Source organism: Labeo rohita, chromosome 19, assembly GCF_022985175.1.
Source record: "Labeo rohita strain BAU-BD-2019 chromosome 19, IGBB_LRoh.1.0, whole genome shotgun sequence".
Taxonomy (NCBI): Eukaryota; Metazoa; Chordata; class Actinopteri; order Cypriniformes; family Cyprinidae; genus Labeo; species Labeo rohita.
In genome coordinates, this window is record NC_066887.1 from 20,485,059 (window position 1) to 20,500,086 (window position 15,028).

The 15,028-nt window shown below is 33.3% G+C and overlaps 1 protein-coding gene across 4 annotated transcripts in view; it reads left to right on the plus strand.

The window, feature by feature from the left end:
- The first annotated feature begins 2,190 nt into the window (after window positions 1–2,190).
- The window catches only part of cap2 (cyclase associated actin cytoskeleton regulatory protein 2), a 36,702-nt gene continuing 23,864 nt past the window's right edge, over window positions 2,191–15,028 (plus strand). Inside the window, exons 1-3 of one of the 4 annotated variants that reach the window (XM_051137071.1) lie at window positions 2,191–2,348; window positions 8,661–8,791; window positions 11,342–11,442. In XM_051137071.1, coding sequence (XP_050993028.1) covers window positions 8,671–8,791; window positions 11,342–11,442 — 222 coding nt within the window. In that variant the 5' untranslated portion in view covers window positions 2,191–2,348; window positions 8,661–8,670. Of the gene's footprint in view, window positions 2,360–8,660; window positions 8,792–11,341; window positions 11,443–15,028 lie in introns of all 4 variants that reach the window. The other 3 variants (XM_051137070.1, XM_051137072.1, XM_051137073.1) reach the window with 3 other exon arrangements.

Below are 15,028 nucleotides of genomic sequence, written 5' to 3' on the forward strand. Positions count from 1 at the left end.
AAACCAACCCCAACACCTGGGGTTCCTTTCAACGCTTTTTCGCATATTGGAGACCCGCAGTGGCTCTGTGAATTATTTAGGGCCTTTCTTATCAATAAGAAATGCCAAAGGGCCACATCTGTGCACTTGGTGCTTCTCGAGGATGTTCTATTTCTGCCCGCCGTGCAACCTGACGCTGACTCGTGTTTCAGTACTACTGTGACACAGCAGTGGTGGAAACTTTCCACCACACCATCACCAGGGACGCCTGTCTAACGTCGGCCATGATAGCAGAGGACCACGGGAAAAAAACGACAATGGGAACTGATGCAGAATAAGGGCACTGATACCGGTTGACAGGCAGATTACTTGATAATCTGTTAAAGTGTCAAAAGTGCAATGAAGCAAATGTGGAGTGTAGATAATATAATTAGTTGCTCAAGAGGTAATGGAAATTGAATCAACTAATTAACAAAGCAATTAAATGTTCATAAATGTGGGTTGTGTATATATACCATAGTGAAAAGTAAACATACTAAAATGTATTTAAAATACATTTATTTCATATTAAGTATACTACAAATACAATAACATATTATGTATTTAATAAAAATACCCTGCAGTTGTACTTTTAGTATCTGCTAAATTGGAACAACTAAGTTTGTGATTAATGCACTTTAATTGTGCGGAAGTAGTGCTGAAGTCCAACTAAAGATGGATGTGCTAAAGTGGAACTACTGCAAGTATACTTTAGGTACACTTTAAATATTTTGCATCTAAAGACTGATATTATTTAAAGATCATACAATCCTCAATAGTGACATTAAAACATATGTTAGGCTTAATATTAAGATGTGCATTATGCACATAAAGTGCACCAAATAAAGTTTAATTACAATGTTTATATCAGTAAGTCATAACATATCATCATTACCCCAGTCACATGCTCATCAAGGCTGCATTTATTTGATATAGAAAAAAACAGTAATATTGCAAAATGTTTTTACAATATAAAATAATGTTTTTTATTTTAACATACTTTAAAATAGAATTTATTCCTGTGATGAAAAGCTGAATTTTTATCAGCTGTTACTCCAGTCTTAAGTGTCACATGATCCTTCAGAAATCATTCTAATATGCGGATTTATTATTAGAATGATCAATGTTGGATAATATCAACAGTTGTGCTGCCAAATATTTTTTGGAACCTGTGTTTTTTTTTTCAGGATTCTTTCATGAATAACAAGTTTAAAAAGTACAGTGTTTATTCAAAATAGAAATATTTTATAACAATGTAAATTATTTATTATTAACTTTTAATACACTTTTAATTATTAACTTAATACATCCTTGGTGAATAAAAGTATTAATTTCTTAAAAAAAAAAAAAAGAAAGGAACAACAAAAATGTACTGACCCCAAACTTTTGAACGGTAGTGTATATATTTATATATATATAAATGCAATGACAAAAAGGAGAAATCTTTTGAAAATCTAAAACCTTGTGACAAGTTCTTACAAATGTTTGTAATCCTTGTATGTCCCTGTAAATCATGTTCGTTTTATATATTTTTAAACACATTTATGTTTTAATAATATTTGTAATAATATTACTGATATTTAATATTTGCATCCACCTTTTTTTCTATTTGTAAATTTGATGGGTGTGGCTTCCGGTCTCATCCTTGTCCAGCTATTTTTAGCTGTACAAAACTGTTCATTTTGCTGCTTGATATTCCAAACTGGTGTGTCATAATGTTATTTTAATGTATTATCTTAATTATGAACACACTTGTTTATAGTGCAAACAGTTTTACCGTTTACTTTAAGTTGTTATTCTTCTGGTTATTTCCCTACAGCTGCTAATAAATCCTAAATTTCACCCACAGGCTTATTATTATTATTATTATGATTTTCAGTGATATTTTCTCAAAAATTTTAATTGAATGACTCAAGTAAAACATACAAAAATATTACGTTCCCTTGCACAATTGTAATAAAACTATTCATATAAAAACACCTTTTGAAATGAGTGTCATTCACTCTCATCAATGTCGTATTTTCATTTTTACTAATTAGCCGTTTGCCATTCTTTCAGTATATAATGCAATTCATGATGGCACTATCAAGATTCAAGATGTCCTTAGAAACCTTCTCAGTGTGTCTCACTGCTCTATCTAGGTATCTTGATGTAACCTTTCTCTGATTCATCCTTCCCAAATATGGAAGTCCCGGAAGCGGCTGCCTGGGGCTCAGTTGAGTGACAGCAGGGAGAGCGCCGGGGACGCCAGGACCAGACCTCCATAGCCGATCCACATCTCGCTTTTTCTAAAGAAAACGTGAGAGTAAACCCCGGATCTATTGTCAGAGGTAATACATCGGTAAGAATGACTCTGTGTGTGTCATGTTATTATTCCAGGTTGTTAGCGGGACGTTTGGGTCGAGCTCTGAGCGGGTGGGAGGTTCTCATGGAAACGTGCTCGTTTTTGTGTTTGGAGACACGCGCACACGCTGTGCTGGCAGGAATTTGGTTTGAACGAGGACGATTTTTAGCTTGCAGTGGTGTGTTGGTGTCAGAGGGCAGGGTGGGTTATCTTTTCACTAATTGCAGGATCTGTCAGTTGTCATATCAGCGAGCGCAGGCGTCTGCTGCCTGTGGGATAGAGATGACGAGACAGGCTAGTTAGCTCTGTTAGACATAAGCTATATTTGAAGTGATGCTGTCTAGTAGCCTATTAATGTTATGCTAATATTTCCATAAATCAAAAGGATGACCTAATCTCCTTGTAGGCTTGTATGTTGGCTAGATTTTACAGTATTCAATATCCTTTTAATAAACATATTTACTTTACAAAGTGTTTTCATAATTATTATTTTAATTTTCAATGTATTTTTTATATAGGCTATACATAATATGTCCTATCACCATTTATTCAAGCATGCTAAATGACTAAGTCCCCATGTCTTGCATATTTGCTCGATTTTAAGTCTTAGTTTCAAGAATGACAGGCTTAGCCAGAATAACAAAGGTGATTCTGATTCCGATTAAAAATTGAAATTCAGTATTTTTCATCAGGGTGTCGCAATTCACCTCTTTACAAAACATTCATACAACGCTGGTTATTCAAAAATAGTAAATGATGTAGATGAACAAGCTGTATTTCTTCCACTTCAGAATATCCTCCGGATAGCCCATGAAAAGAGTATTAGTATATAGTGCCCCTATTAGGTAATATATACACTACCAGTCAAAAGGTTTTGAATTTTGAATGTATTTATTTGATCCAATATTTTTGGTATTTGAAATAGCTGTTTTCTATTTTAATATATTTAAAATGTAATTTATTCCTGTGATCAAAGCAAAATTTTCAGCATCATTACTCCAGTCTTTAGTGTCCCATGATCGTTCAGAAATCATTCTAATATGTTGATTTGCTCTTCATTGCTCTGCAATAGCCAAAAATACATTGTATGGGTCAAAATTATTGGTTTTTCTTTTATGGCAAAAAAACATTAGGAAATGAAGTAAAGATCATGTTCCATGAAGATATTTTGTAAAATTCCTACTGTAAATATATGAATTTAACTTAATTTTTGATTAGTAATATACATTTTTAAGAACTTTATTTGGAACTTTAAAGGCAATTTTCTCAATATTTAGATTTTTTGCACCCTCAGATTTTAGGTTTTCAAATAGTTGTATCTCAGCCAAATATTGTCATATCCTAACAATTTATGGAAGGCTTATTTATTCAGCTTTCAGATGATCAATTTCGAAAAATTGACCCTTATGACTGGTTTTGTGATCCAGGGTCACACATATATATATATATATATATATATATATATATATATATATATATATATATATATATATATGGCAAGGATGCTTTAAACTGATCAAAATTGATGATAAAGACATTTATAATATTACAAAAAAATCTATTTCAGATAAATGCTGTTCCTCTGAAGTTTCTATTCATAACAGGAACCTGAAAAAATCTTTTAAAATTATTTTAAAAATAATAATAATAATAATAATTGTTTTGAGCAGCAAATCAGAATATTACAATGCTTTCTTAGGGATCATGTGACTGGGGTAATGATGCTAAAAATTCAGCTTTGAAATCACAGAAATAGATGACATTTTGAAATATATTCAAATAGAAAATAGTTATTTTAAATAGTAAAAATATTTCAAAATGTTACTGCTTTTGCTGTGCTTTGGATCAACTAAATGCAGGCTTGGTGAGCAGAAGAGACTTATTTAAAAAACATAAATGAACTTTTGACTGCTAGTGTAGATACAATTATGCAAGGGAACGTTCATAACAAAGATTATTTTTCACCAGGTTGTTGCAACTCCTGGTCCACCTTTTTGGGAGATTTTTTGGGGTCATTACCCCCCGCCCCCATCCCTCTATACAAAACATTCCTACACCCCTGGTTTTTCAAAAACAGTCAATGATGTAAATGATGTAGATGACGAAACTATATTTCTTCCACTTCAGAATATCCTCCAGACAGCCCATGAAAAAATTATTTGTGTTCCTATTAGTGGTCGACCAATTGTTGGCCTGGATGATTATTGCCACCAATATTAAGCATTTTTATGGTTATCGGTTCATGGACCCTTTTTTGTTATTATGGTTATTCTTACCTGTGCAATCAGGGTGCCTGGCATTCAAAGCATATGCTTTGAAATGTTTATTAGCACATTCCCTAAAGTTCCCAACTTTTTGAGCAATGTTGCTCAAAGATCGTCATGCCCTGGTGTGTCATCAGCCTCAGTCACCTTGTATCATCAGCCTCAGTCACCTTCTCTCCCTGTATCCGGGTAAAGCGTTGCTCTGCATTTAGAGTCTGAGAATAGACATTCAGAAATAGATAAGAGTGCCTAGTAACTGCATCACTCCTGAAATATTAGTTCAGTCAGTGTTCATCTTGTTTAACGGCAGACTAAGCACACATAGGCTATCAGGTTGAGGCGGTAGGATTTAATTTGACTAGATATTTCAAGTTATATTTTGTCCCATAATGCTGAGCACTGCGCTCAAGCAATTTAGCCACTGGTTAGATGAGCTCTACTTAAGCTGGAAGTTTGATCCCCTGTGTTTTAGAAGTGATTCTGTCTGTGTCACAAGCTCAGGGCTTATTCTTCCTCTCTGAAAAGCCCAACTGAGGCCCAGGTCAGGCATTTGGCAGGGTCTAGAGAATTCTCTAGAGAGATAACAAGATGACGTGAGCGTTTCCACACTGGGTCACTATTAATTACTGCTGACGCGTGTCACAGAGAGACTTGCTCTTTTGGTAGCTACACGTTAAAGGCAGCAAATACGGCTCTTTTGTTGTCTATTCTCTCTTTAATGTGCAGGTGAATGAATCAGTGTGGTGTGCTGTTAGCTCCTCAGTGCTTTTGTATGATAGTTGGATTGTGTGAGTGTTGTCAGGTTATAAGCTGGTGATATTGTTTGTGGGATTGTGGTTATTTTTATGTTTGATTTTTTTTAATAATATGATAAACATTAAATCAGTAATTTCTTACATTAATGTCTTTTGTTTCTTCAGTCGTAAAGAAATTATGTTTTTTGAGGAAAACATTTCAGCATTTTTCTCCATATAATGGACTGATATGGTGCCCCGATTTTGAACTTCCAAAATGCAGTTCAAATGTGGCTTCAAACGATCCCAAATGCAGTTGTAAATGATCCCAGCCGAGGAAGAAGGGTCTTATCTAGCGAAATGATCGGTTACTTTCATAAAAAGAGTTCAGGGAGAGCAAGACAAGATGAGTGTTTGACATTACATAGTATTTAAATTGTATTATTTTTATGAAAATAACAGATTGTTTCACTAGATAAGACCCTTCTTCCTCGGCTGGGATCATTTACAACCACATTTGGGATCGTTTGAAGCCATATTTAAACTGCATTTTGGAAGTTTAAAATCGGGCACCATAGCAGTCCATTATATGGAGAAAAATGCTGAAATGTTTTCCTCAGAAAACAATTTCTTTACAACTGAAAAAAGAATAACATGAACATCTTGGATGACAAGGGGGTGAGTACATCATCTGTAAATCTTTATACTCCTTCACATGGTGCGCAGCTGAGCTGCACATAACAGATTCTTATTCAGTCTTTTCCACTTCTTATAAACTCACCAATGCAAATGTATGACAGTCAAGATTGCCGTCTTTCAATAATTAGGACAAGCACAGTTTTGAAATAGAGTTAGTAAGTGATCAGTGTTCACAAAGTGTTGACAGATGTGATTATTATTGTTCAGTGATAAGAACCAGACTGGATGATCAAATTCCGCTTCTTTCCTTTACTAAGAATGATGATGATGACAAGCTGTTTATTAGACTTTAATTACCAGCATGAGATTTAATTTCTGCCAATTATGATTTCATGTATTTAAAGCGATAGTTCACCCCCAAAAGTTCTGTAATTCATGACTCACTTTTATGTCGTTCAAGACCTTCGTTCATCTTCAGAGCACAAATTAATATATTTTTGATGAAATCTGAGAGCTTTCTGACCCTGCATAGACAGACATAAGACGAATGAAACTCTCACAGGTTTTGATCAACATAAGGGTGGGTAATTTATGACAGAATTTTCATTATTTGGTAAACTATCCCTTTAATTTCATATATGCCATTGTTAGCCCAAACAGTCTGAAATAGTGTAATATTTGTACATTGCCTGATACATTATTGCTTTTTTTTTTACTTAAAGTGTGTGTGTATGTACACTATGTCAAAAGTTTATGAACAGTAAGATTTTTATTGTCTTAGTCTCTTCTTGAAGTCTCTTCTGCTCACCAAGCCTGCATTTATTTGATCCGAAGTACAGCAAAAACAGTACAATTTTGAAATATTTTTACTATTTTATACAGCTGGTTTCTATTTCAGTATATTTTAACATGTAATTTATTCCTGTGATTTCAAAGCTGAATTTTTAGCATCATTACTCCAATCACATGATCCTTCAGAAATCATTCTAATATTCTGATTTCCTGCTCAAAAAACATTTATTATTATTATGTTAAAAGCAGCTGAGTAGAATTTTTTCAGGTTTCTTTGATGAATAGGAAGTTTAGAAGAACAGCATTTATCTGAAATAGAAATCTGTGGTAATGTTATAAATGTCTTTATCATCACCTTTGATCAATTTAAAGCATGCTTGCTAAATAAAAGTATTCATTTCTATCATTTCTTTCCCCCAAAAATAAATAAATAAATAATACTGACTTCAAGTTTTTGAATGGTATAGTGTATAATGTTACAAAAGCTTTTTATTTCAGATAAATGCTGATCTTTGGATCTTTCTATTCATCAAAGAATCCCAAAAACAAGTACTCAACTGTGTTAAATATTAATAATAATAATAATAAAATATGTTTCTTGAACAGCAAATCAGCATATTAGAATGATTTTTGAAGGATCATATGATACTGAAGACTGAAGTAATGATGCTGAAAATTTAGCTTTGATCAGAGGTATAAATTACATTTTAAAATATATTTAAATAGAAGGCAGTTATTTTAAATAGTAAAAATTTCACAATATTACTGCTTTTGCTAAATTTTGGATCAAATAAATGCAGGCTTGGTGAGCAGAAGAGAATTCTTTAAAAAACATTGAAATTCTTACTGTTCAAAAACTTTTGACTGTTAGTGTATCTATGCATGTACAAACACACACACAATATGTATATGCCTATATATATATATATATATATATATATATATACACACACACACACACACACACATACTTTTAAGTCAGATGTAAAGAATGTTTTTAGTAAACATTTTTAAGGACTAAAGTTCAGAAATTAAACACTGATTTCAGGAGTGATGCAGTTACTAGGCACTCTTATTTATTTCTGAATGTCTATTCTCAGACTTGATGTTTTTTATTAATAATGACTAAATGACTAATAATGACTAAAACATTTAAGATAGAATAGATTTTGTATTTCCTGATCAGGTGCTCAGAAAGGGGCTGAAACATGTCAAGATAGCAGCGATATTTATAGTTTGTACTGTATTCTGGTTGAGTTCTTTTTGAAAGGTTTTAATATGGGCATAAATATGTTACGTAATTGGAAAGTTTGATAAACTGCTGATTTTGGACTGTTGACAGTACAGTTTGTGGCCTCCTCTTGACACTGTCATAACTGAATTGACTGTTACATTCCTGTTAGCAGAGGAGTATTGAGGTGTGGTCATGTGGACGGCTGCCAGGGCTGCCAGTGAACATCTCCACGCCTTCATACACTCACAGTGTGTGTGTGTGCACTAGATTTGCAGAAAGCCAATATTAGCTAATAGTAATATTTTCTATATTTTTGATAATGGATGTTAATTGATAGCAATGGCTGGTTTAAGTAATGTGTATTATTACTCATTAGGTAAACAAAAATGTTCACAGAATCCCAGTCTTTGCATATAGTGGATAAGATCACCTCCAAGAAAGTCAATAAAACGCTCCTCATAATTATTGTTGTCATGTTTCTCTGGGATACGTGCTGTTGTTTGACCGTTACACGGAGCAGAAGTGTTTTACTGAACTGACTGGTACTCAGGTCATGAAGTCCCAACAAATCAAACAGCTTTCACAGGCCATAACGGCCATTTAGCACAGACCAAGAGTTTGCTCTGTTTCTCCAGGACCGTTGTCATGGAAGCACTGGTTGAGCGTCTGGAGCAGGCAGTGATTCGTCTGGAGGCGGTGGCGGTCAAACTGCAGAACTGTCCTGGGGGTTTGGTCAACGGAGACATCAGCAGCATTATCAACGGAGGTACCTTAAGTACAGCAACGCTTTGATTGAGAGATCTGTAGCAGTTCCGATTATTCAACATATTAATAGTTTTTATTTATAAAGCGTATGATGTAAACATGGTCTGTTTTGATGAGTCCACAGGGCATTGTCTGTACAGATTATCTTAAGGAGAAGACCTCTGACTTTCAGGGGATTTTTCTTCTTCATGGGAAAAATATTCTCATAGGAACAGAGTGGCATTAGCCTTGGCAAACTGCACATAGACATAGTTTGAAATATATAATGAATATGGATATGGATGTCAATGAATGGGATTTCTGAACTGTCTCTTCTGCCTCATTCAGTCTCTAGTTTGTGTGCAATTCAGTGTTTTCACAGTGTGACAGATTATATTTAGTTCGACAGAAATACTTTATTTTCTTTTCCAAATTGTTTCCCTTGAGTTATTGGTTCTGTAATAACTGATTTGAATAGTAGCATTATGACAAATAATAACAATAATATTAACCCTACTACTAATACTACTACTAATAATGTTAATATTCATTCTTATTTTCAGCAGTAATATATTTGTTGTAGTTCTATTTTTTTATTTTAGTCATTATTTTGTGTTAAATATCTGAAATACAACAACAAATAAATAAACAAATACAAAAAAGATGCCTGAGTCTATAAATTAAATCATCGGATGCAAACTCACTTTTACATGTTGTTTAAACATAAATGTTTATATTTTTTAATCTTTAGAAGTAATATCCCCTTTTTCAAATCAGACAGTTCTCAGTTTCTTGTCGGTGTGATGTCACATGGCCCAAGGCTGCTCCCATGATAGTTGATTGACATGACCGTCTTACCTTAGACCTGCCCTAAATGAGCTGAGTGGGCTGAGAACATTCTGACCGCCATTGTGTCAACTCTGGTGCACTGGAAGACAAGAATGTATCCGATTGAATGACTGAGGTGTTGTGTTGTTGGATGTAGTAATGAACACAGCAGTTGTCATTTACTCCCGACATCTGAGCCGCTGAAGATGCAGAGAATTAACGTTACTTTCATTTTTGAAGGCAATTTGCCCGGCGTATTTGTTTGCGCAAATCATTTGTGACCCTGGGCAACAAAACCTTAGGTAGCACAGGTATATTTGTAGCCATAGCAAAAATACATTGTATAGGTCAAAATTATTTTTCCTTTATGCCAAAAATCATTAGGATATTAAGTAAAGACCATGTTCCATGAAGATATTTTGTAAATTTCCTATTGTGAGTATATCAAAACGTAACTTTTGATTAGTGATATGCATTGCTAAGAACTTCATTTTGGGCCACTTTAAAGATAATTTTTTTCAATATTTAGATTTTTTTTTTTTTTTTTGCACCCTCAGATTCCAGATTTTCAAATAGTTGTATCTTGGTCAAATATTGTCCTATCCTAACAAACCATACATCAATGGAAAGCTTATTTATGAAGTATTAAAATTCAAATAAAAAATTACCCATATGACTGGTTTTGTGGTCCAGGGTCACATTTGTGATCCAGCTTTACCTACAGCAGAAGTGAGTATAAGGGTTTTTATGCATTTTTGCAAATCGTCTTTTTTTAATAATGTACTAGTTAGCAAGTTTTACGGCTACATGTGGCTAAAGAAAACATTACAGCTTGTCACCCCACAAAAGAGAGGGGCGGGGTGAGCAGAGCTAATTAGCATTTAAAGGAACATGCAACAGAACGGCTTGCTCTAAAAAGTGCTGATTTAGACAAGGTAAAAAGGGTGTTTTTTACACTTTCACTGAGAAATCTTAACCAAAGTATGTTATAGATTTCTCTTTAAGACCCTAAAGAATCATATAAACTTCCAACATATCAGCATCCGATGACCCTTTTAAATTTAAACCAATCTGTTTGTCTTAAAAAATGAATATTGGTTGAATTCTTTATTTTATTGTTTATTTATTGCCAATTTCTAAATCTACATTATCTTGTTACATTAAAGGGATAGTTCATCCAAAAATAAAAATTCTGTAATTAATTACTCACCGTTATGTTGTTCCAAACACTTAAGACCTTCGTTCATCTTCTGAACACAAATGAAGATATTTTTAATGAAATCCAAGAGCTTTCTGATGCAGAAACTGACACGTTCAAGGCCCAGAAAGGTAGTAAGGACATTGTTAATATGGTCCTTGTGACATCAGTGGGTTAACCTTAATGTTATGAAGCTACGAGAATACCTTTTGTGCAACTTTTAACTATTTTAACGGAGAGCTCTCGGATTTCATCAAATTATGTTAATTTGCATTCTGAAGATAAAGGTCTTATGGGTTTGGAATGACATGAGGGTGAGTGATTAATGAAAAATGTAATTTTTGAGTGAGCTATCCCTTTAATATTACTTTCCTTTTCCAACTCTGACGTCTCCAATAATGAATGTGATTACAAAACATCCTCTGTTGCTTGTTTGTCCTGTTAAACTCGGTTTATTCGGTTGAATTCATGTTGTTTATTCTGTTAGATTCTGTTTGTTCTGTTGAATTAATTATTGTTTTGTTGATTTCTCTTGTTGATTTTAAGGTGAATGTGAAAGCATGGAGGCGTTCGACCATTTGCTGAGTGGTTCAGTGTCTGAATATTTGAGGACCAGCACAGCTATTGGTGGAGATGTGGCAAAGCATGTAAGTGTGAACGGTTGTGAATATCAATGCCAGTGCAGATTTTAGAGACACAAGATGAGCAGAGTCAGATCATATAAGAGTCAAATCATTCTCCTAAGAGCTCTTAGTTTATAGTACCGAATGACTGCGCGCACTCACAGACGTCCAGCCATCAGCCCAACAGTACAGCTGCTCAGGGAGCTCACAGCTGTTGCCTTCCAGGTTCACATAACTCTGCTATATTTGACAATTGGCTTTGTGCTATTCTGTTTCCCTGCAGCCTTGTTATGTCCATTCGCATCATAACAAATGGAAAATGGATTTATTATAATCTGAAACCAGGTGTTTAAAAAATGAACAGCTTTTGTTTGTCTAAAGCTTATTTACAGAGACAACTTGGCTTGTTTGAACTGCTACTTATTTTTGCTGCAGCAATGGAGTTCTGTATTAGTGTCTTGTTGGACTGGAAAATTACTGTTTTCCAGTGTTATTTTATTAAGAAAGGTTATATTAATATATTAAAATGAAAATGACCCCATAATTTACTCACCTTCAAGTCATTCTAGGTGTATATGACTTTCTTCTTTCAGACAAATACAATTTGAGTTATATTAAAAATGTCCTGGCTCTTCCAAGCTTTATAATGGCAATGAATGGGTGATATTCAATAGTCCAAAAAAAGTCCAATAAACTGAGCCAATCCATCATAAAAAGTGTTCCACACAGCTCCAGGGGTTCATGAAGGCCTTCTGAAGCAAATCAATGTGTTTTTGTAAGAAAAATATCCATATCTATATTTATCACCCATTCACTGCCATTATAAAGCTTAGAAGCGCCAGGACATCAACTATAATTGTATTTGTCTAAAAGAAGAAAGTCATATACACCTATGGCTTGAGGGTAAGAAAATTATGGGGTAATTTAAATTTTTGGGTGAACAATCCATTTAACTACTGGATTGTTATAAAATTATCTAAATCTTAAAAAAATAAATAAATAAAAAAATATTGTTGAACATCTTGAACTGTTGTTTAAAAATTTTCGATTGGCAAGGTTCTTACAGCATGTTGACCAAAAATATAGTAAAAAAGTAAATATTGTGAAATATTTTTTACGCTTTAAAATAACTATTTTCTATTGTAATATATTTGAAAATGTAATTTGTTGTAATTCATTCAAATATGCTGATTTGAAGCTAATGAAACATGCCTTCTTACTTTCTGTTTTATATTTTTTAGAAACATGTTTTTATGATTCTTTAATGAATTTGGACATTCAAAAGAACAGAATTTATCTGAAATAGAAATCTTTTGTAACATTACAAATGTGTTTATTATAAATGTCGCTCTTGATTACTTAAGTGCATCCCTGCTGAATAAAAGTATAGAGTTTTTTTAAAGGTATTAGTTCCTTTCAAAAATTCAAATTTTACTGTAGTGTATCCTAGAGGTCGCTTTTTAATATTTCAGTTTGGAAGCAATTAGATTAAATGGAAAGTAAATAAGACATTTGCTTACATTTTCTGCTTCTGTTTGTCTGAGAAAGAGTTTAGAAAGGGATATCTTAAAGGGATAGTTCACCCAAAAATGAAAGTTCTGTCATTAATTACTCACCCTCATGCCGTTCCAAACCCGTAAGACCTTTGTTCATTTTCAGAATGCAAATTAAGATATTTTTGATCAAATCTGAGAACTTTCTGACCCTGCACGTTCAGTGCCCAGAAAGGTAGCAAGGACATTGTAAAAAACGCCCATGTGACATCAGTGAATCAACCGTAATGTTTTAAAGCTACGAGAATACTTTTTGTGTGCAAAGAAAACAAAAATAACAATATTATATACCATATGAACTGAAAGAATTCTCATGAAATTCTTGATTAAGCTATCTGGGCTATTGACAATAATTTTATAATAAGATAATCATTGAATTAAAATGTCCTGATTATTATCTTCATCAGAATTTAATGTAGGTGCATTTGCTCCATAAGAGCCCTTACCATCAATCATTCATCAGCAAGTGCTTCTATTCCATCTGTCCTAACACAAGGTCCTTTTAGAGTTGACTGCCTGTAAACACTAACTGAAATGTTAGGGTTTCTTTTTGACTGACAGTACATCACGGTCTATATGGCTTACATTTCATGGCCAGTCGCTACCGATTGGTAACTAAAGAGCTGCTTGAGAAATGAAGCGCTGGACAATGTACTTAGTGTACACAGAGGCACAGTGGCTCATTCTAGTGATGGAATGTAATATTATGAGAAGAGGGAGAGGGAATGGGTGAAAAAGAGCAGAAAAGAAAGTGGGAGAAGGATGTATGTGTCCTCTTTGTTAACACTGGAATTCTCCTCAAGCTCAGCTTAGAGAGGAAACATTTCCCTTTCGGTCTAATAAGAGATGAGAAATGGCTCTTTGACGACGTCTGTGAGTGTGTGTGCGGCATCTTTCGCTCAGTGAAAAAAGAGACTGTCTGCACTAAATGTTTGTGGGAACTTATCATGTTCTGTAGGTCTGAGTGGATGTGGTCTTTTGGGGGTTTTCAAACTTTTTAACGGCAACAACCTCCAGATATGATGATCCCCTAAGGACGCTCTTCTTAAAATATAAAGGCAGCTGTATATTTTCAAATATACAGACCCAGTGTGTAAATAGTAAGAGTTATGTAATTAAAGACAACTTATTTTCAAAAGTAAAAAATTGACTTTTATTTTAATGTATTAAAATATATGAAATTATTATATGCTATCAGTCAGTTAGTCAATCATTTTTAATGTTTTTAAAGAATTGTTTTTTAGTTGATCCAAAGCACAGCAAAAACATTTTTACTATTTAAAATAACTGTTTTCTATTTAAAGATATTTAAAAATGCAATTTATTCCTGTGAATAAGCTAAATTCTGACTTTTTAACATCATTACTCCAGTCACATGATCCTTCAGAAATTAATATTCTGATTTCCTGCTCAAAAAACATTTATTATTATTATGTTAAAAGCAGCTGAGCAGAATTTTTTCAGGTTTCTTCGATGAATAGAAAGTTCATAAGAACAGAATTTATCTGAAATAGAAATCTTTTTTTAATGTTATAGATGTCTTTATCATCACTTTTTGTCAATTTAAAGCATCCTTAATTTCTATAATTTCTCAACTGTTTTAAATATTGACAATAATAATAATATAAAGGATCATGTGACACTGAAGGCTGGAGTAATGTTGCTGAAAATTTAGCTTTGATCACAGGAATAAATTACATTTTAAAATGTATTCAAATAGAAACCAGTTATTTTAAATAGTAAAAATATTTTACAATTTTTGCTGTACTTTGGATCAAAAAAATGCAGGCTTGGTGAGCAGAAGAGACTTATTTATAAATATCTTTTTATTTAAATAATATACTACATAATACACTACTGTTCAAAGTTTGGGGTCAGTAAGATTTGTTTTATATTTCACATTGTTCCAATTTATTTATTTTTTTTCAAATAGAATGTTATTTCGAACATTCTATTCATCAAAGAATCCTGAAGTACTATGTTTACCACAAAAATATGAAACAGAACTGTGTTCAACATTGATTATAAAATGAAGTGTTCCTTGAGCACCAAACCAA